At 57.2% G+C, this 21,526-nt stretch overlaps 2 protein-coding genes across 2 annotated transcripts; one reads left to right on the top strand and one right to left on the bottom strand.

Moving 5' to 3' along the window:
* Positions 1 to 1,636: 1,636 nt before the first annotated feature.
* On the top strand, positions 1,637 to 5,647 carry LOC105699182 (probable cytochrome P450 4aa1). The gene is made up of 7 exons (XM_012423984.1): positions 1,637 to 1,715; positions 2,860 to 3,028; positions 3,091 to 3,471; positions 4,017 to 4,089; positions 4,179 to 4,717; positions 4,796 to 4,975; positions 5,064 to 5,647. The coding sequence occupies exons 1-7, from the start codon at positions 1,701 to 1,703 to the stop codon at positions 5,246 to 5,248; spliced, it is 1,542 nt and encodes a 513-aa protein (XP_012279407.1). The 5' UTR covers positions 1,637 to 1,700; the 3' UTR covers positions 5,249 to 5,647.
* Positions 5,648 to 5,825: 178 nt separating this feature from the next.
* Positions 5,826 to 21,413, bottom strand: LOC105699244. Its single transcript, XM_012424101.2, has 10 exons — positions 21,246 to 21,413; positions 17,243 to 17,353; positions 15,816 to 15,987; positions 14,675 to 14,804; positions 12,408 to 12,646; positions 9,015 to 9,146; positions 8,768 to 8,875; positions 8,432 to 8,692; positions 8,099 to 8,357; positions 5,826 to 8,016 (listed from the first exon to the last, which is right to left on the bottom strand). Exons 1-10 carry the CDS (start codon positions 21,314 to 21,316, stop codon positions 6,950 to 6,952), a joined length of 2,550 nt encoding a protein of 849 aa, XP_012279524.1. The 5' UTR covers positions 21,317 to 21,413; the 3' UTR covers positions 5,826 to 6,949.
* Between the last annotated feature and the right edge of the window lie 113 nt (positions 21,414 to 21,526).

Raw genomic sequence — 21,526 nt, 5'->3', positions numbered from 1 at the left:
AAACGAATTAAGACCTACACAGAAAAAAAGCACATGGGAGATGTTCTAGTAACGCGCGTCACCACTACTAGCTCCCCATGCCGTTACAACCCATAAAGAAGACGAACTCGAATACAGACCAAAGGAATTACACACAAAACAGTTTAATAGTTGAGTTGGCTACGGTGTCCTAATGGATACTGCAGGCCAAAATAGGTGCTGCAAAGCACCGTCACAGAAAACCAGATCGCGATGGCGGCAAGATGTCCGCCATTATGATCCTCGGGGGACCGCGAAAAATTTGTCGCATAAACTAACAATTGTTTTATACGAAAGACCTACCGAAGATAAACCAGTGCATTTAAGTAACTACACCCAAAACAAAAAAGTTTCCCTGTATTTCTCTCGAAAAAGCTTCGTAATCGTGGATTGGTGTGACGATTGAGCTCGTCCCCGTGATCGTCGAGTACACCGCTTAGACCTGTCGCCAGGTAGCATGTAACGAAGAGAATGTTCGTATAGGACCCTCACCGAGCATAAAATGACACGTGAGGAGTGTGTCAACTACCGAATATTCGAACCCGCGCCCGTTTAGGTGCCCAAGAATCGTTCCGTATAAATGATACCAAAACCTGACGGGAGCTTCAGTCGTTCGTTTTTCCTCGTGCGTCTCATTGCTAGGGGCCATAGGGAGGCTAGGGTGTTCTTACGTACTTTCTCGAGATACGTAAGATTTACCGATTAATCCCCCGGGATTTTCGGCAATAGCTGGATTAGTTCCCATTTTAAACTCACAATATAAATCCCAGTGACTCGAATTAAATGGAGAAATTCGGATTAATGTGATTGAAGGCAGGGCGTATTATAAAACGTGGTATATAAATAATAGGTAGAGAGAATTAACGTTAGGGGTATCGAGAGAAGCCCCTTCGAAAAGTTAGTTAAGTGGCTGGGACATAATAAAGCGGTGATTCAGTTTCCTTTCTCATTAAGGCTTCCGCATTTCCCGAGGCAACTCTAGAAGACGTCAGAGTTTCGGGAAGAAGTCACTCTTTGTTTTGAAAGAAAAAAAAAAAGAAAAAAAGAGGATCTACTTAATTATCCATCGCCGCGCTCTCGGAGATTCGAGGGTTAGTGTTTTGTACCCAAGAAGTACTTAGCATAGCCAACAGCTAACGAGTTGCGCTCAATATTCCCAACGCGTGGCTCAGTCATTTTTCTCCGAGTATTGCGCAAAAGACAAGTTGATGCATTGTTGTTCGCGGAGGCCGTTTTCGGACAATTTAAAAAACGTCCCGCAGCCGAACTGGCATCTGCGTTCCCATCGAGGAGATCCGTCTTACGTTTCGATGGAGATCAAAAAGCTCCTCTACATCCGTCAGCCTTGATGGCTTCTGACCCCTACTTAAATGAAATCGGAGAGGAAAACGGAAGCGATCGAGGCGAGAAACGCCGTGAATTAAATTAACCGGAGTATTTGGAATTCCGCGAAGGAGCGCGACAGGCGGGAACCGATGTGCAATGCCAGTCGTTCAAAGAGCGGTTGCATCTTGAAATGCACGCGCATTAACATTTCCGATTGTCCGGTCGAGTTGGTGGTCCATAAGGATTGACCCACCTTTGGAGGGAGACCGCGGTATAAAAGAGCGCTGTACGAAACTCGCTGAACGTCGTTCGAAAAGCCCAGCATGCATTGAGTGAACTTTCAAGGAAGATCAGCTATGGTGCATACGACGGTGAGTGCAATTAACGTCACCGCAAAAGGCACGGCTGTCGGCTCCACCGACGCGACGGGGAAACGTCCTTTGCGGTTCTCCTCGCAGCCCTTGGTTCACGTGACACTAACAATTAGAGTAGAGTGGTAGAAATACCATCTTCTCGATCGCTATCCATCTCGCCCATTCCGCTTAGTACTTGTGCCTCCGAAAGAATGGCATCGCGTACCGATGGTATACCTTAAAAATCTGAGAATTGACTGATGTCATTCGTAGAACACTCGCCAACGCGAAGAAGGTTTCTCTTTCGTCCGAATTGCTCTCACTGTCGGGATAAAAGGCACTTCGGGTCAAGTAATTCTCACTCGTGGTCTTAGAGCCCTCTTACCTTTGCATACACGCGTCATCTATGATCGCGTGCAAAACGCAGTGCCCGAAGTACCTCCTCTTCTAATGCGAATTAGAGAGAATTCATCTGCACTTCCGACACTTTCTACGTACCCTGGAATACAGCTCGGTAAATTCTAATCCTCTCCTTTCTCGTTCTTCCTTTTGCCCTAGTAATTGTTAAGGAATAATCGATCGTTGGAGGCATCGACCAGTTGGGTCGATTTGCATACACGCGTCATCTATGATCGCGTGCAAAATGCAGTGCCCGAAGTACCTCCTCTTCTAATGCGAATTAGAGAGAATTCATCTGCACTTTCGACACTTTCTACGTACCCAGGAATACAGCTCGGTAAATTCTAATCCTCTCCTTCCTCGTTCTTCCTTCTACCCTAGTAATTGTTAATGAATAATCGATCGTTGGAAGCATCGACTAGTCGGGTCGATTTGCATACACGCGTCATCTATGATCACGTGCAAAACCTTCTCTTCTATTACGAATTAGAGAGAATTCATCTACACTTTCGACACTTTCTACATACCCTGGAATACAGTTCGGTAAATTCTAATCCTCTCCTTCTTCGTTCTTCCTTCTACCCTAGTAATTGTTAATGAATAATCGATCGTTGGAAGCATCGACCAGTCGGGCACTTCGCATCGAGTAATCACCTTAACGTGACGGGTACAATGGACCGTCGAGCTCCTTGCCTCGAAGGCGGCACGGGTGCGGTTACGTTTATCAGCGGGATAGGAAGATTGTTTGTATTTCGAATTCCAGCGGGACGGAGCCATCGGCCACGCGTGGGTCTACTTTGCCGTCCTCGTTGGTGCTTACTTGATTTACCGATTGCGGAATTACATCAGAATAGTGATATTCGTATGGGGCTTGCGCGGACCACCGGCGGTGCCCCTCCTAGGAAATGCAAACGTCTTCTACGACAAGGACGGTACGTCCTCGGTTATGAAATAAACGATAATCTTCGATATGAAATCGATCGTTTGCCCTTAGTGCTCCATAAGATGTCTCACGAGATGCACAGAGACTACGGACGAGTACTCCGAGTATGGATGACTTGCTTCCCTTACGTTATACTGCACGAGCCAGACGACATCCAGATAGTCCTCGGTAATCCTAAGCATACCGAGAAGATCTATCTCTACAGACTGCTGGACAACTTTATCGGTAAAGGTTTGATCACCAGAGAAGCGCGTACTTGGAAGAGACATCGCAGGGTCTTGCAACCAGCTTTTCACCGGAACGTCTTGGAGGGATTCACGGAATCCTTTGGCCGTTCCGCCGCGAGACTGGCAAACAAGTTCCTTGACAGCCACGGAAAGGACGTGAACATTACGTCTTTCGTCAACGACACGGTTTACGACATCCTGAATGGTAAGGGGCACTGGGAAAAAAAAATTCATCAAACGACCGACTTCACGAAAACGGTGGAAATTCGGGGAGCGCTCTCGGGAGATGGGCTTTCCGTTGACGTCCTCGCGTTGGGTCGGCTTATCGCCTCGGGACTTTACCCGGGGAATCTCTTCCCTCGGTCACGAACTATTGATTCGAGGGTAATCGCTCGAGAGGCAGATACGACACGGCCGAATTCTCGGTGGATTGCTGGGAAGGCGGCGACGGGGCCACGCCACTCGTCGCCGGCCTCCTTCGAGAGCACTCCTCGTCCGCGCCGTTTTGTGCATCGGAAAAGGGTCGAGTGGAGAAAGCTTTGGCACTGGCGGAGAGACTCGTTAAAATTTTCGACAAGCCGTTGCCAGTAATGCGCGCTCATATGGCTGCGGACGAGAAAGTTATTACGGACGTCGAGTCCCACTTAGCGGACGCCCGACGTCTCCATCTCGTCCCCGAGCCTAGACCCCTGGGGTCTTCCTGCCGATCGTTCGAAAGGGGGATTTTTCTCAATTTTCCGTCACTTTCAGAGACGGTGCTGGGCCTGACGCGGGAGGGCCGCGAGAAGCAGAGGATAGATGACGCGGACCTACCCTTCAGGAAGTGAGTGGTCGAACCAGCCCGACTGGGCTGTTCCTCGTTAATGGGATTCCCCAGAGCATTTCCTCAGAGAACGTTGACGTGTCTCACAGGGGGCAAGTCTTCATGCCTTACCGCCTGATGCGTCCCTGGCTACTGATCGACTGGGTCTATCGTATGACGGACGTCGGGAAATCGGAGGAAAAACAGCGTGAGAACCTGTTCAGGGCGTGCAAAAGAATGATGGCGATTAAGCGGGAGGTGATGCGCAGCGGCGACGACTCAGAAAGACCCCGGGTATCGTTGGTTGGAAGGGAAACTTCCCTCCTGGAGTACATGGTCGAGATTAACGAGAAGGATCCGAATTTCACGGACGAGGATATCATTGACGAGTGCTGCACCTTCATGCTCGCCGGCCAAGAATCCGTGAGCACTGCCACGGCGTTGACGATGTTCCTTCTGGCCGGTAATCAGGACTGGCAGGAGAAGTGCGTCCAAGAGCTGGAGAAGATTTTCGGTCCCGATTCGAGGGCTCCGAGCATGAGGGACCTCACGGAAATGAGGTGTCTGGAGATGTGTATCAAGGAGACCCTCAGGTTGTACCCTAGTGTCCCGCTGTTTGCGAGGACTTTGGGCGAAGACGTCAAAATAGGTAAGAACATACCGAGTACCTAGTTTCCAAAGTGCTGACTGGATCTTTCATTACGTTCCCCGTGTTTCTTTTTTCCAGAAGATCACGTTATCCCAGCCGGCTGTGGAGTAATCATAATGCCGTACTGTACTCATCGTCTTCCGCACCATTACGACGATCCCCATGCCTTTGACCCTGGTCGCTTCGACGGGGCAAACTCGGAGAGAAGACATCCTTACGCTTATTTACCTTTCAGCGCAGGCCCCAGGAATTGCATAGGTACCGGACATAAATGACCTGGTCAATTCTTTTTTTCGAAGATATCCCAAGATGCCTAAGTGATTACAAAAATGATAAACGCTTTCAGGCTACAAATTCGCATTGTTGGAGATGAAAGCAATGATCAGTGCCGTACTTCGCACCTGGCAATTGGAGCCTGTTCCTGGGAAAAAGGAAGTACAACCCAAATTCAGATTGACTCTAAGAGCTACGGGTGGATTGTGGGTGAAAATGAAAAAGAGGACAGCTACCCAAAACATCCATCCTGTTTAGAGTCCCCGATCCGCGCGTGTAGGGTCCAGGCCCTGAGAAAGCCTCTATCAGAAAATATTATGATTTTCCAGTACACCGATCACCCAACCGTGTTAAAAAAAGAATTTGTATCCTATGTATCTCCCCAGAAAAAAAAAGAAATCCCGACAACGCTCGGCTCAATTTCAATGAAAGGACATTGTCCTTCTGGCTCATGAATAGGCAAATGCGGAAAAAAATCAGCGAAGCCGAGGCAGTCGAGAAGACCCGCCAAAAAAATCACGATCCCCTTGTACTCACCTCGGAAATCGCTTGAAAAGTCGACCAATCAGTTAGCGGGACTTCTAGTCCCGTTTTCGCTAAACGACTACATTGGAGTAAAACAAGTAGAGGAATAAACGGCAGTAGTCTAATCGGCCCTCATACAGTAGACAAGACCGATTCCAAAGTCATTCACCCTAAATCGTCGAAGCTGGTCGCGATCGTATAGTCATGATTCGCTAGAAGGCGTTAATCATGTACGAGTACTCTAGTTCTAAGTAACATCTACACGATAGGGAGGGATCGTCCTCCCTCGAGGGGACATTCGACATGGACCTAGGATAACGAATATTTATTAAATTATCTCGACATACCGCTGTACAGGCTGGCACGAATCGAGGGCGCGGGGAATCGAAAGCGCCGAAACTGTTTTTTTTTTTCTCACACGGGAGCGAAACAGTCGCGCAAATGTCCCGCTTGAGAACGGTTTAACGTCTTGGCATCCTCTCCGTTCCCGGAGGTTTCGCCATTATTTGCACACGAGGTGCCAATTGGTCCCGGGACCGTTTCGCGATTGGAACAACCATCGACCCGGTCGATTCAAATGGAAAATACCCCTCCCCGGCTTTTCGAGCCCTCGCACGGCTTCGTTTATAACTAGGATGTAACGATTGGCGACTCACACGCTAAATTGGCGCACGTGGAAGAATTGGGATAATTTACAAGGGGGGTGCATCATTTCGAACTATCGACTGAGAAGGTAATAAGGGGAGAATCTTAAATCCGAGGGACCGGTTCATCCTCTCGCGATTTTTTCGATCGTCGAGTAGTCCTGGATTCTAAACTCTACGAAAGAAAGGTGGAGCACCTACGCTACGCTGAATCCGCGTTCCCTTTTTCGGGGGAGATGACCTTACGGGGAATGGCCCTTGCCCCCCGCCCCAGGCGACGCGCCCGACGGCACTTCCGGAGACACGCGCGAGGTCTCCGAGTTCGGCGGCCGAGATGGACCCAACTCGCCCCCTTGGGGGCGAGGAGAGGATCCCGGAGTCGACTGCCTCGAAATCTCCCCCGACAGTCCCAATAAATATGGCAACGAGGAAAATCGAAATCCCCCTCCGGGGTGAGGCCGCTCCGTTTCGGGGGGATTCTATGTACAAGGTGAGGGATGCGAACCCCGGGAGTCGTGGGCTTTGATTTCAGCCCTGGTCCTCGGACGGAGCCGTCGGCGACGGGCGCGAGGGGTGTGCGTGGAATAAGATCTCGTATCACAAAGTAAAATGGTGTAAGGCGTCGGCGGACGACGCGAGGACGTCCGCCCGTTTCCCTGGACCGTGTCGACGCGAACCCGGTTCGGGCGGTCGGTCCGACTCGACTCCAGCGAATGTTGGCCCGACCGCGTGTGGTCGGTTTCTCGTTTCACCGAACTCCGATCACCCTCGGGGAGGGTCGCAGTCCCGGTCAGACGTAGACCTCGCCCCTCTTGCCGGCGCCGGCGCCGGAGCTCGGCGCGGCTCCGTTGGGGAGAGCCGGGCTGCTGTAGGAGCCGGTGCTGCTCTTTCTAGGTGCGACGTCCTTCGAGCCCGCCAATCTCAGGGGCTCCTTGCTGACACTGGCGGCCCTGTGCCTCACCTCCTGGAGCGGCCTCTCACGCCGGTCGATCGAGCCCGTCGACCCGAGTCCGGGCACGTCGGGTGCCACCGTCACCGAGGCGGCCCTGCCGCTCCTGTGCGGCAACCCCGGCGAGTGCGGCAGCGACATGCTGCGGTCCTCCTTGGGCAGGGGACCCGGTGGACACGGCAAGGAGGCGCTCCTTTTCCCCCGGGCGTTGAGCGCCTCCGCCCCGCGAGCGGTCAGCACGAAGCCCCCCAGCTTCTCCGAGTCGACCAGGACACGCGACCTGTCGTTGTAGCTGTCGAAGGCTGGGGAGCTACCTTGGCTCGAGCTGCCCACGGGGCTGGCGCGCTCCCCGATCAGGGGAGTGCCCGACGTCGCGGGGGTCGAGCGGCCGTCTCTACGGATCGCGCTCTCGCTGCGACTGCTTCCCCCCGAGCTCTCCTCCTCGCTCGTGTTGACCTCGGTCAGGGTCGCCTGGAGGCCGTGATCCTGGCCCGGCCGCGGCATCGGGGAGGAGGTCGTCGTCACGAGGCCCAGCTGCGTCAGCTGGCCGACAGTGACCGGGGTCAGGGTCATCGGGGCCACCAGCCCCGCGCCGGTCAGGGAAGGCGAGAGCACCGCCTGCGCCAGGGCGGCGGCGCTCGCCTTCCCACCGGCCGACGGCGTCCCCTCGGCCTCTTGGATCGGGGAGAGCACCACCTGGACGACCGTTCCGCAGGCCGGGATCTCCCCGGGGTAGTGGCCGGTCGTCGCCGGGATCACCCCGACCACTCCCGCTCCGATGCTCGCCGCGTTGCTGGCCGACAGGGCGAGCCGCTGCTCGCGGTCGGCCTCCTTCGTCACGTCGGGCGTCGGGATGCGGGGACGATTCTTAAGCGAGACCGGGATCGAGTTCAGCTTGGTCACGGTTCCTAAAAGAGACAGTTTCCGAGGGATTAGGGGACGTGCGTTCGGCGGCAGGGATCGCTTCGAGGGCGCGGCCCAACGACTTACCTTGGCGTCCCATCCGCTGGCTGCGGATGCTCTTCCGACCTATCAGCCTGTCGTAAAGGGACATCTTTACGTTCGGATTGTTGGTTTGGGGCAGTCCTCCGGTTTCCGGACTACTGTAAACGCTGTTGTGCCGATTCCTCGAGAAGAAGCCTCCTCCGCTGCTGTAGGTCGTCGAGGAGCTGCGAACGGACCCCATCCTGGTGATCTGCCGCTGCAGCCAGTTCTTCCGTCGCTCCACCAGGGGTGTGTCCACGCTCTCCTAAGATCGAATAGACCGGTGAAACGTGTCACTCCACTCGATCGGCCAATGATACGCAACGGTCGCCCACTCACATAATCGGCGTACATGTCGTCCTGATGAGTCTTCCGATGCTGGACATGGGGATGGATTTGAGAACTGACCATGACGTTGGCGTAAAGGGCGTCGCTTTCCTTGACTTTGTAATGTTCGGCCGAACCCTTTGGCTCCTCTCGCCTGTACTGTTCACTGGCGACCGTGTAGGGCAAGTCCTTCGGCACGACCTCGTCCCAGTACTGATCCTTCAGAAGCTCGGGGTGTTCCTCGTGCATCTCGTCGACTATCATGTAGCCAGCCTGAAAACGAGGAGTCGATCCTTTCGCTCGATCGGTCCGTTCCTTCCATCCGCCCCGAGGTCTAATTCCACCTACCTTGATGTGCCGATCGATCAGCCAATTGAGCTCGATGTCGTCGTCGTCCTCGCCGAAGGGGTTGATCAGCACTTCCGCTACTTTCAGCCAACCCACGTAGAAGCAAAACTGCGAGCAAATAAAGAAACCGTACCCGCGTAAATATCGGGAGTTCTTTTCCTATGCCTCGAAAATCGTTTCCCTCCCCTGTCCTATCCCAACTTTTCACGTTCTCGAATTAATCAGATATCGTATAAGGCATTCAAACCTGAAGCGCAGTGAAGAAGGGAAAGTACATGTCGGGCTCCTCGTACTTGCCGCTTCCGGTCTCGGACTTGTCGATAAACTGCCTTCCTAGGAGCGCCGAGAAGAAGTAGGCGTACAGAGACAGCGTCACGACCTGCAATCGAACCGATTAAATGCTTTCGGAGAAAATTCGCTCGAGCTCGAAACGCGGATCCTTCTCTCCCTTTCCCTGCCCCGAAGCGGCCCTCCTCGCGCGTGGTAAGCGTCGACGAGTTCCTCTCCCGTTCGAGTGGACTCGGATCGATTGCATCGCCGGGAGAGGGCGATTCGGTTTAATCGGTTTCCGGGAACGTTCCGGCGCGAGCCATTGTTGCACGCGCCCAGGAAATCGCGAATTGTCGCGGGACGCAACGGCGCCGCGATATCGCCGAGTCGCGCGACCGACGAGCTCTTTTCCCCTTTCGCCTTGGAGCCCGCCAGGTTACCAGCCGACCGTTTTCTCTTCCCTTTTCCATCTTCCTTCCCGAGAACGTCGGTACACAGGCACAACGCAAGAAATCGCGAATTTACGCGGGACGCAACGGCGCCGCGATATCGCCGAGTCGCGCGACCGCCGAGCTCTTATCCCCTTTCGTCTCGAATCCCGCCAGGTTACCAGCCGACCGTTTTCTCCTCCCTTTTCCATCTTCCTTCCCGAGAACGTCGGTAGATAGGTAGAACGCCAGAAATCGCGAATTGTCGCGGGACAAAACGGCGCCGCGATATCGCCGAGTCGCGCAATCGACGAACTCTTTTCCCCTTTCGCCTCGAAGCCCGCCAGGTTACCAGCCGACCGTTTTCTCTTCCCTTTTCCATCTTCTTTCCCGAGAACGTCGGTAGACAGGCAGAACGCAAGAAATCGCGAATTGTCGCGGGACATAACGGCGCCGCGATGTCGCCAAGTCGCGCGACCGCCGAGCTCTTTTCCCCTTTCGCCTCGAAGCCCGCCAGGTTACCAGCCGACCGTTTTCTCTTCCCTTTTCCATCTTCCTTCCCGAGAACGTCGGTACACAGGCAGAACGCAAGAAATCGCGAATTTACGCGGGACGCAACGGCGCCGCGATATCGCCAAGTCGCGCGACCGCCGAACTCTTTTCCCTTTCGCCTCGTTTTCTCTTCCCTTTTCCATCTTCCCTTCCCGAGAACGTCGGTACACAGGTAGAACGCAAGAAATCGCGAATTTACGCGGGACGCAACGGCGCCGCGATATCGCCGAGTCGCGCGACCGCCGAGCTCTTTTCCCCTTTCGCCTCGAAGGCCGCCACGTTATCAGCCGACCGTTTTCTCTTCCCTTTTCCATCTTCCTTCCCGAGAATGTCGGTAGACAGGCAGAACGCCCTGGGGGGACGACTTTTCGCGGGTTCGGGTCCCCCGAAAAGGCCACGAGACAGCAATACCATAACGTTCACCAAGGCTGCAACTCCGCCTTCGGCTACCAACCGGCGCCGAAGGCTACCAGGAAATGCGGCAGTCCGCGTTAAAGCCGGTCCGAGCATTACGCAATGCGAGCGTGTCCGGCCTCTGGACCACCGTCGTCGCCGTCGCCGTCGTCGGCCCTTCCGGAGAGACTCCCGGCAGCTTCCGTCGTGTCATTCGACGCCCATTGATTAGTTTATCAGGCCGATACCTCGTCGCGACTCGCGTCCGCAAACCCAAGGATCGTACTTTGAAACGAACGGGTATTCGAGCTGCCGGATGGAGGCCAAATACCGAGAGGCCGATAATTGCGATCGCCGCTTGTAACCCGTTCCGCGATCCGCGAATCGCAGAAATAGCTGCGGCGTCTCTATTTTGCAGGCCGCCGACGAGCGAGTCGAACGAGCGCATCGATACCGATCCGCACTGACTATTTATCGAATGTTAATCGCTGGTCGTCCTTGGGCGATATCGACCGCGATGCACACCCTCAGGCGACGCGTGATAGTCCTGCCGAGCGACGCGCCTCGTGTTAAGGGTTACACGAGTAACACCAGTAACGCCGCAACGTGACTTCCTGCACCGCCTACGTGTCCACGGATCATAAGGTGAAGTGAAACCCCTTTAAATCAGTCAATTTGAATACCACACTTTTTTTTAAGAGTATTCGACCAAACTGTCCGAAACTTTGACACACTTGATCATTTAAGAATTTTCCTGACACATTGAAAATTTGGATTTTTCAAAAAAATTTGTTTAACTCAGCCTAGACCAGAACCAAAATGGCGTCGAGCTCTCATATTTCGATCAATATACAATCATCGAAGGCTCTGATATGAGAATCGAAAAGGTCAGGACAATTTTACGACAATTTAGAACACTCTGGTAGTCGATAAACTCGCATTTGAACGGGATAAAGGCAAAAAAAGTGATGTATGCTCTTCTATGTCAAAACGATGGGAATACGAGATCTCGGAGTGAAAATTTAATTGACCTGGAAGTCACAGATGGCGCAGGGGGTCCCTCCGCAGTCAATTAGGGCCCCAGAAAGCACGAATCCAGAGGATTTCTGGAGTTTTACTTTGATTTCTTTATAATTATTCTACGAAAACGACAGGTGGAGTATGCCATTTGGTACAATACCCAATATAATTCGACACAGCTGTCAATATAAAAACCAACGTCGGCAGCGTAGGCATTTAGAAAAATCTTTTTTATCGACGTCGATCAAGTTCCTCGACGTATTTCACTTCACCTTAACGAGGCGCGGAAACCCTCTCTCGTAGTTTTCAAGCTTCGCGTTCCGGAGCCCGGCCGATCGAACGAGAGAGGCGGAAAAGGCTGAATTACGACAGGCAATTTTCTTTCCTCCGTCTACCCCGCGGTCGGTAATTTTCCTTCGTTGACGTTGCTCCCGGGAACTCCGGGCCGGCCGGTGATCGCAAGGATAACATTATCGGTGAGGAATCGCGCGAAATAAACGGCATACCCGCTACGCGGCAAGACTCGAGGTCGGCGGGATAGAAACGATATGGAAAGACCGGAAACGATTGAACCGCCGCGGAGAGGAACGATCGCCGTGAAGGCGCGAGTCCTTGTCTTTGGTACGTTCTCGCCGTCCCTGAGTTCTCGCGATATTGGTCGACGAAGGGTTGATCCGTTCGGAGCCGTCGACTAGGGGCGAAGGCAACGAAAGGGCGGAATCGCGCCTATCCCCGAGAAGGAAGAGGCAGATCGTCGGGCGTTCGACGAATGCCGTGGAGAGCACCGCGACGCAAGATATGCAAACGATGCCGCGCGCAAAGTGCCTCGTTCTTAACCGGCGTTACGCAACGGCTCGTTCCGGCATCGGACGTAAACGCGGCGTTAACGAGTCTTGTCAGAACGCGACGGAGATGTCGACGGAAAGAACGACTCCTGTCGGCGACGAGCGCCACCGGCCGAGGAGGCGTCCGCTCACCTGGGTGTAAACGAGGGGTACGCAGACGGTGTCGTAGCCGATGAGAGCGCCCAGCCGCTTCCGGATGTCGCTGAGCTCGACGAGGAGCGTCTGGACGACTTGGTCGCTGGTGATCAGGGCCTCCTTCCGGGCCCTGTTGATGATGTTGGTCGCCCAAACGAGCGGCATCCAGTACTTGGACATGGCCGCCTTCTTGTTCATCATCTCGAAGATCTTCTTCTCCGACTCCATCATGAGCCCTAGAAGAGAGGACAAAAGCAGACCGGTTAGGCGGATCGGACGCCCCTGGGGGCTCGGACGTCGTCCGAGGGAGGCCGCGCGTTCGGTCCAGGGCGGCGGGGCCCCGAGTTCGAAGACCTCGGCCTCGGGCAGAGGATCTCGGGGTCGTCGTTCGCGAGGATCCTTGCCCGCTCGGCAAGGTCGCCGCGAAAGTAAAAAATAAGCCAAGCTGCCCACCGGTCCGACCCACGGGGAGAACCAGTCTCCGGGCCGGTTCGGGGGACGCCGGCCCCTTCCCCGCGGACGGACGAACGGACGGCGGACTCGCGGCCGCGGCAAATTCCTCGCTTCCGTTCCCCGCGAGCGACCCGGACCCGCTCGAGGCGCGGTGGATGAGTATGTAGACGGCGTAGCCGCCACGCGCCGCGCCCCGGCGCTCCGGCGCCCCGCCGCCGGAGAAACCGCCCGATTGGGAAACGTGGCCGCGTAATTAGACGCGAGCGAGTTCAAATCGGTCCGCGCGGTCCCCGTGCCGAGCATCGAGAGTCCACCGCGGCCAGGCCGATTTCTCCGCGCAGACGAGAGCGAAAGCGTCCGGGGCCGCTTCGCCCCCGCGACGCTCGCCCCCTGCGGGCTCGCCTCGCGGCCGCGGCCTCGGGCAAGGCCGTTGCCGACGAAAAGGCGCGACCGACGCCCGGTAACGGACCTCGGCCTGACCCAGAATCCGAGGAGGCGAGGAGGCCCGCGATCGGCCTAACTGTTTCTCCAAGCCGGGTCGCGCGCCCAAGGCATGGAGCCTGGAAATAGCTCCTTGCCAAAGGCCGGCGATCGAGGAGAAACTACCTTACAGCGGTTTACCCTAAATATATCCCGGCCGGCGCCGAGGAGGAGGTGCCGATTGCCACCTGCCCCGCGAGACGGACCGCATCCCTCCACGCCCGCCCCGCCCCGGCTCTTCCCCCTTCCTTCGACGTTTCCACGGGCCTTCTCCGTCGGCTCCGACGGCGCGATCCCCCCCGAGGCGTCTTCCGGGTGTTCGCGGCGGAGGAATGCCGGCTGACGTCTGCTCGCGCAAAAGGACCGCGACGAGTCCGGGGAAAAGGACCAGAAAGGAGGAGGCTCTGGCGCCTGGCGCCTGGCGCCGCGGCGCCGGGGTTTCTATTTCTAACCGGTGGAAATTATCCAGCCGCGGAGGAAATTACCGTCCAGCCGACTCGCGGTCGCTCTCGACCCGATTTCCCGAGGAGATTGCCGCGAGGAGGCGGCCTTTCCGGACCGGAAGACCTCCTGGAAACGCTCGAATCGAGACGACGTCGACCGAGCCAGGGTCGCCGCTCGCTCTAAGCGACGCCTGGCGCCGATTACTCTCCGCCTTTCTTTTCGTTTTACCGAGCCACCTTTGTGGAAATCGACGGATACCCGGTGGAACGCGTTAACGGTGTCAAAATCGGGCGGTGAACAGCGGCCGCTCGGCGATCGGACCGCTCGTGGCGTGGTACGATGCACGATGGCGCAAGACCGAATCGGCAGTCGACATTGCATCCGGGTCTGTCGCAACCGCATTCCTCCTTGCCTCCCGACGCATATTTTCAAAATTCCCCTGGCTCTCCTCGAGGCGCGATCGCGGCTCCCGGCCTCCGTAATGGCAGTAAGTAAAGAGAATCCAAGAAAATCGACGATAACCGACCCTCCTATCTTTAAACCTCATTAAACGGTGCCTCGAAGATTTCTCAATTTTTACCTAGCGTTCATCCGCCCGCCTAAAGCCATCGTCCTCCTCCTCGGCCCAACCCGTCGTCGATCAATTTCAGGAGAAATATTAATATTAATCGCAAAATGGCGAGGTGCCTCGCGCTTCTCCGAAGAAGTTACGTCGCTCCCTCCGGATCGCGCTCGGACCCCCGCTATCAGGACGCCCGTGTTTTCCTGCCGAGCGACCGATCGAAAAGCCAACGTGCACTGGGAGGGGACTCCCTCCGAGGCCGCCCTCGTCGCTCGGCCCTCCGACTTTCGATAGACGAAGAAGGGAAGAGCGTTAACTCACTGACCCACGTCGACGATGTGCTGGAGCGTGGGGAATCGCCTCTTGACGCGCAGAGAGATCCTCTGCAGGGTGATTACGTACGCCAGGACGGCGTACCTGACGATGTTCCTCCTCATGAGCCGTCCCCTCTCGTCCTGGAAGAGTCAAAATATGAGAACCGCGTCCGGGGTTGATTCTGGACGCGCCGGCACCCTAGCCGCTACCGGACCCGTCCCGTCCACGAGTAGACTCGACACTCCATACCGCGTTGGCTCTCTTTTTCGTCTTCCGGCGCGACTCCCACCTCCCACGTCGGCCCCCCGAGGTCCCCTGAAAACCCCCGAACGCCGGAAAGTGCCGAAGAAATCGATCCACGTGGTCGAGAGGAACGCGGCGACTCGAAAAACCGAGTCGTCCGGACGGGGCACATTTTCATCGGACTTCCGGACGGATTCCGGACACGTTTCCGAGGAGACGGGGAAAGTCTCCGGATACATCTACTCGCATGGCCTCCGTGCATATCTTATGCGCGACTCGTTGGCCGAGCGATTCGTTTTCAAGCTAATCGCCCATTGAGCTCGCTCTGAAATTTCTCTCGGTACTCCCACGCGTCGTAACCGACTCGGCCGACGATTTTGTAACGAGCGAACGCCGTCCGGGAGTATTTTGACACGCGAGGAACGCCGAGGCATCGACGATCCTCTCAACGGACGAAGTGGGGCCGGCTCGCGGATTCCCAACTCTCCCGGGCGAGTCGAGATGCTAAGCTTGGGAGCGACGGCGGAGGGGAGCCGTCCTCGCTCCGGGGCCTGCATGTCAATAAGGTTTCAATGAAAGGAATGCCTCGATAACTCCGTCTTCCATTCACGAATCGGACGGCGCGTGCCGGCTCGACGAATCCCAGGTCGAGTCGCCCGACCCCTCGAGACCGAAGACCTCCGGTTGTTCCTCGCCCAACTTTCGCGCTACGGAGAAGAGAATCGCGGATAATCCCCTTGAGCGCCGTTCTCCTCGAGGCGTGGCGAACGAATAGACGGCACGAAACCCACTCGAGAGTAACGACATCGAAACGTGTCACGGCGACTCGACGCGCCCGGAACGCGTCCGGAAGGTGGGTGGCGAGGCCGCCCGATGCGTCTCGCCCCGTCCGAGCAAGCGTCGCTTACGTTTCCGGGGATGGCGGCGCTTATGAAGAGCGCCAAGTTGTCCGGCCAGGGCAGCAGCTTGTACTGCTCCCACCACCTCTTCACCACGAGGCTCACGTAGAAGCCCAGGACGAAGGACATGGGGATGGACTCGCTCGAGTTCCCAAAGTAGTACCGTATCCTCTCGAAGATCCTGCAAAGGACAGGAGTAGTAGACTCGTCGACGCGGCCAAGTTAGTTGTGGCGCGGACGCGAGGGACGCTAACGACGCGGCGTCGTGGTGCGGACGCGGCGTCGTGGTACGGACGCGAGTGACGCTACGACGCGGCGTCGTGGTGCGGTCGCAAGCAACGCGAGCGACGCTAACGACGCGGCGTCGTGGTGCGGACGCGAGGGACGCTAACGACGCGGCGTCGTGGTGCGGACGCGAGTGACGCTACGACGCGGCGTCGTGGTGCGGTCGCAAGCAACGCGAGCGACGCTAACGACGCGGCGTCGGCGGCAGGCGCGAGCGCGGCTCCGCCGAGCGATTGCCAAGTGGAGCAAGGTTGAGGTGATACCGTCACTCGGCGTTGGTTCTACCGGTTTAGCGCAGGTGCGAGGAGCTCGGGATCCCGGACCGACCGGGGAAACGAGGCGATCGGCTCGTCCTCCGATCCTCGGATTGCGTAAGGACGGGCCGATTACTCCGGCATTTGTCTCGAAGCGTCGCCGAAGGAGAGGGGAAAGAAGTCCGTCGCGTTAAAGCACGAGTTAACTCCTCGTAAACCTCGTTCCTCGGACGCGGCGGGATCTAACCACCGTTCCACCGGTCGCTCGAGAATACCGATTAACGAATGCGGAAAATGAGCGGAATATCCGCGGTAAATTGAAAATTAAGTATCCTGGACACGCTCTGGGAAGAGGAGCGTTCACCGCGACTGACTCCTTCCGTGGATCTGGCTCTCGTTCCGTGGAGAACGCACTCGCGATTCGCGGCGCCCTTTGTCCGCGAGTCCGGTATCGCGCGATTCCGCGTCGGCACGGGGAAGGCCGCGGGACCTCCGCGTCGGCCGATATACCCGGTGAGGTCCAATCGGACACTTTTCGAGCGCGAACTTCACGCTGAGCCTCCAGGCTCCGAATTTAACACGTTCCGTTCCACGTGTACTACTTGTGGTACACGCAGCATATACATAAAATGCGCTGAAAAGATACGTTTACGACAAATTTTATTCTGTAAAATATATTCTAAACAAAATATTCTACTCTACAAGATAACTGCGTATGGATTGATAATGTAATGAAATATTGTGTGATAATATATGAATCTTTAGTCGAAATATCAAATGGCCTGGACGACAAATCAGGCAAAAAGGGCTTGGCACGGAACGCGTTAAGCGGACAGAAATGGCTCAACCAATTCGGCACCTTTCTCTTCCTCCGAGTACCGCCAACCGAGCACTCACCTCTGTTGTTGTTCGTTGAGGGCGTATCGATAAGTTAGATTGATTAAATAGTACACGAAGAGGTAGGCCAGGAGCTCGCGCCAGATCAACTTGTAAACGGACCCTCGCCATCTGCAATCAAAACGAAGATACGGTGAAAATCGATCTCCCCGGGACCCTTTTCCGCACCCTTTCCCACACCCTTCCCAGGACCGCGAACGACGCGGTCGAGATTCTCCGCACTCGAGAACTCGGTTCGAACTCCGGCCGGAGCGAAATGCGCGGATTCCGGATCCCTCTTCCCTCTTTCGATCCTCTTCCGGGTCTCTTCCGGGTCTCTTCCGGAGGGGGAGGGAAACGCGATGCATCGGCAGGAGTAAAAACGCGACCGGATATCCGGAGCATCGAGAGAGTTAACTCCCGTGCGCGCGACACCGTGGCGGAACCGCGACTCGTCCGGGACGGAAAAACGCTCCTTGCGGTCCGGATGCCGGAAATCGACGTCGTCGGGGAATCGGTGCGGATCGGTGCGAACAGGACTCCGCGGACGTCGGGAAGGTCGAGGGGGTCGAGGAGGCGACGATCGGAGGCGATATCGAGAGGCGTGACGTCAGGCCGATGGAACTCGTCGACGCGCTTCCCGATGCGGAATCGCCGCCTCGACCTTCGGCGCGTCGGACACCTCGGCCCGTGCGGGAAACATTAATTTGCATGCTAGAATGAAAGAAGAAAAAACGCGGAACGTTTCTCCACCCTCCTGCGGGCCGGATTCCTTCCGCGAAGGGCTGGCCGCGAAAGACGCCCGGCTCGGCAGCGGTTTCCGGGCCCGGCAGCTGACGTCCGCGTTGTCGGCGACTCGGTGACGTCGGCGAGCTCGAGGTCGGGGAAAAGACCGACTCGAGCGAACGGCGAGCCGAGAACGCGCTACCGGCCAGATATGTCGAGCCAGTTTATGCAAGCGAACGTTACGCGGTAACCCCGGTCGGTAATTCAGCGGCGAGAGAACGCGCGCGTTTCCTTTTCAGGCCTTTCTCCGGCCTCTCGGCCGGCCGCGGTTAATTCGCCGTCTCCCTTTGGCGCTCCTCGCGATCGGGGAAATCGATCTCGGAGGCTCCAGGAAGGCCGACTTTGATTAGAGGATCGATATACCGGGAATTACGCGCCCGGTCGTAAGACCGAATGTCGCCCTCTCGATCGGGGAAATCGATCTCAGAAGCTCCAGGAAGGCCGACTTTGATTAGAGGATCGATATACCGGGAATTACGCGCCCGGTCGTAAGACCGAATGTCGCTACTCGATCGGGGAAATCGATCTCGGATGCTCCAGGAAGGCCGACTTCGACTCTACGAGCGATATATCGGGAATTCCGAACCCGGTCGTAAGACCGCATGTCGCCCTCTCGATCGGGGAAATCGATCTCGGAGGCTCCAGGAAGGCCGACTTTGACTCTACGAGCGATATATCCCGAATTCCGCGCCCGGTCGTAAGACCGAATGTCGCTACTCGATCAGGAAAATCGATCTCGGAGGCTCCAGAAAGTCCGACTTTGACTCTACGAGCGATATACCGCGAATTACGCGCCCGGTCGTAAGGCCGAATGTCGCCGTGGACTGAGTCATCAGCCGTCCGCTCGGAGTTCGCCTCGACGGCTCGGCGGAAAAGAACCAAACAACGACGCCTTCCGTCCGAATCTAAGATGTATTTCTCCGCCTCGGCGATCGGCGTCGTCGTCTCCGCAAGGAGAGACCCGGTAGATCGAGTGGTTTTTCTCTCTTTTCCGCTCGAACTGCGCTCGCGACTCCGCTCGTGACTCCTTTGCACCTGCACAAAGCGTATCCGGGATATTCGGTCGGTTATCATCGAGGTTACGTGACACTGGCGCATCGTCGACGCGGCCTCGCGGAAACGTACTCGTGGAGCTCGGGTTTGGCGAGAACGTTGCGACCGATCGTAACCGGGGATCTCGCGGTGGGGTCCATCCTAATCTTTCGAGCCGACGAAATAGTCCGCGAGAGAAACATTCGCGGTAACCCCGGGCAACGGAGGACGCCGAAATGACATTCGACTCGTTCCGATTTACACCTCTCGGACAGGAACGACCCGGTTCGTCATTCAAGCTCTCTTCGTTTCTCCGCGATCCCAGCGACGGACCTCTCCGAGCCGAGACCCTGAAACTAATTAATCGGGGGAACGGCGATCGGCGCTTAGACGAGCGTCGAACATACCGATGAGCCCGACCGACAGTGACACCGATTCCAGGAGCCTTGGCCACTTCGGCCGAGGGTACGCGTCATCGAAAACCGAGGGAACGAGCTCCTTTTTCGTCTGGCCCCTGGCCAAGGCGCCGAGGAACCGCGCTCGCTGAAGATCGCTCCCCTCGCGCCGACCCGAGCTTTCGGAAGCTTTTGATAGTCCCCTCGAAGACGCGACCTCGGAGGTCGATCCTCGATTTCCTGTCTATTCGACTCGGAGCGCGGTCGTACGCGGAACGAGCAGGCCGCGGCCGATCCGAAGGCCGGCCGACCGATCGACGAGGATCGGTATCGAGCGTCGATTGGTAGGTCGATTGGTAGGTCGATCACGTACTCCCGCAGCCAGTCGGCGTCGGAATCTCCGTCGGACCGAAACCGCGCGACCGTTCGACCGACCTCGAGGCGAGCCCGACCGGGGCGAAAAGGTTCGCCCCTCTGCCGGTCGCCTCGGAAGGGGCTGGATCAAGGCCGACGACGCGAGGGTCGTCCGCGGAGAGAGGGCCAGAGAAATCGAAAGGTCGCCGCGGGATTTCAGAAAAGAGCCCGGTCGGAATACTGATGCGCCGATCGGGAATGCGCGTTCCCTTCACCTCTCCGGTTGGCAACATCAAGGCAACCGATCGTAATCGATTCCTTCCCCGGACGGCGAGATAACACGCCTCGAAGAACAAGGTTGCGAGGCAAGGAAAGGTTGCATAACTAACGTCGGTCACGCTCCGCGGATCGAGGCGTTTCGCCGCGTCCTGCCCGGAGAATCGCGACTTTTTTCCCGTTTCCCCTCATCCTCTCGGGTCCTCTCGCGCGGTCGTCCCTTAGGTCCTTCATCGCCGGCCGGTCGAGGATCTCTTCCCCTCGAGGAGGCGATCCGGGGGGAAAGCGAGGACGAAGGCGAAAGCATCGGGATTCGACGAGCCAGGAAGCCCGAGCGCGACCGATCCTTTCACGGAAACGAGACGGGACTTTGGAATCGGGATTTCGTAAGACCTCCAGGAGCTTGACGTTTCTCGAGGCGGAGACCGAGAGTACCCCGGACGCCGGGGGAGAAAGTGCGAATTCGCCGACCGCCGGAGAAAGGAGGATGGCTCCTCCGTCCCACGGATTCGGATTTCTCGCGACGCGGGAAATCCCACCGTCCGGTCGCGAGAAGCGCCCGGACGGTTTCCCGGACCCCGAGAGACTCGTCCCGGTCGCTCCGGGTTGTCCGAGGGGAGGAACGGCGAGCGGCGGAGCGCTTTGGAAACGCTTTAAACCGGACGCACGTGTCCGGGTGGGCTTTCCAAACTGAGCGATGCCCTCCCCCGCAGGAGGCACCGTTCCCTGGTCGACCGAACTCGCGTTCCTCGTTCTCGCGTCGCGTCGACGTCGTCCACCGGGTGTCGCGTTTCCTTTGCGCAACGCCCGCGCCGAAGCAGCTCCCTCTCCGACGCTGGCGACTGGGCCGGAATTCTCGCCGGCGAGAGTCCTTTCCTCAAGGACCCTCCGCAGTCGGTTTCACGCCCGGCCGTCGAAAGTCCCCGCGCTTGCCCAACGAGAGGCTCGCCGGAGCCTCGGCTTCGGGTCGACCGGTCGCGCGGCCGCCATTTTGGACGACGCGCCTTCGGGAGGGTGCGGAGAGGAGTCCTCGCCCGTTGCCAAGGCCCCGACGGTCCTCTCTCGGGGGGCCGCGGCCACTCCGCGCGTTCCGGACCCGCCGGGACCGTTCCCGGAGGCCGCGCACGCGCGCGACGTAACCTACATTTCCCCGGCCGCGGAGGGAAGCGTAGCGAACTCACTTTACGAGGATCCTCCAGAAGCAGCCGAAGCTGGACCCGTTTGGCACCTCGCTGGCGTAGGAGACCGTCATGTCTCCGGACCCCTCCGGGTCCCGGCGCGGGGGAACCGGTCGCCCTACGCCCGAACTCGCGACTCCGCGACGCGCGGACCGACCATCGAAACTGACGCGGGACCGACCGACCAGCGACTGGCGGGTCCGGCGGCGCCGCCGCTCGGGCCGCTCCACCGGAGCCGCGGGACTGGCCGCCCCTCCCCTCGTCCCCCGCGGCCAGTCCCGCGC

The sequence above is a fragment of the Orussus abietinus genome, unplaced genomic scaffold, assembly GCF_000612105.2.
Source record: "Orussus abietinus isolate OABI.00-Male unplaced genomic scaffold, Oabi_2.0 scaffold3, whole genome shotgun sequence".
NCBI lineage: Eukaryota > Metazoa > Arthropoda > Insecta > Hymenoptera > Orussidae > Orussus > Orussus abietinus.
Note: the sequence above shows the minus strand (reverse complement) of the source record. Positions and strands in the feature narration are given on the sequence as shown.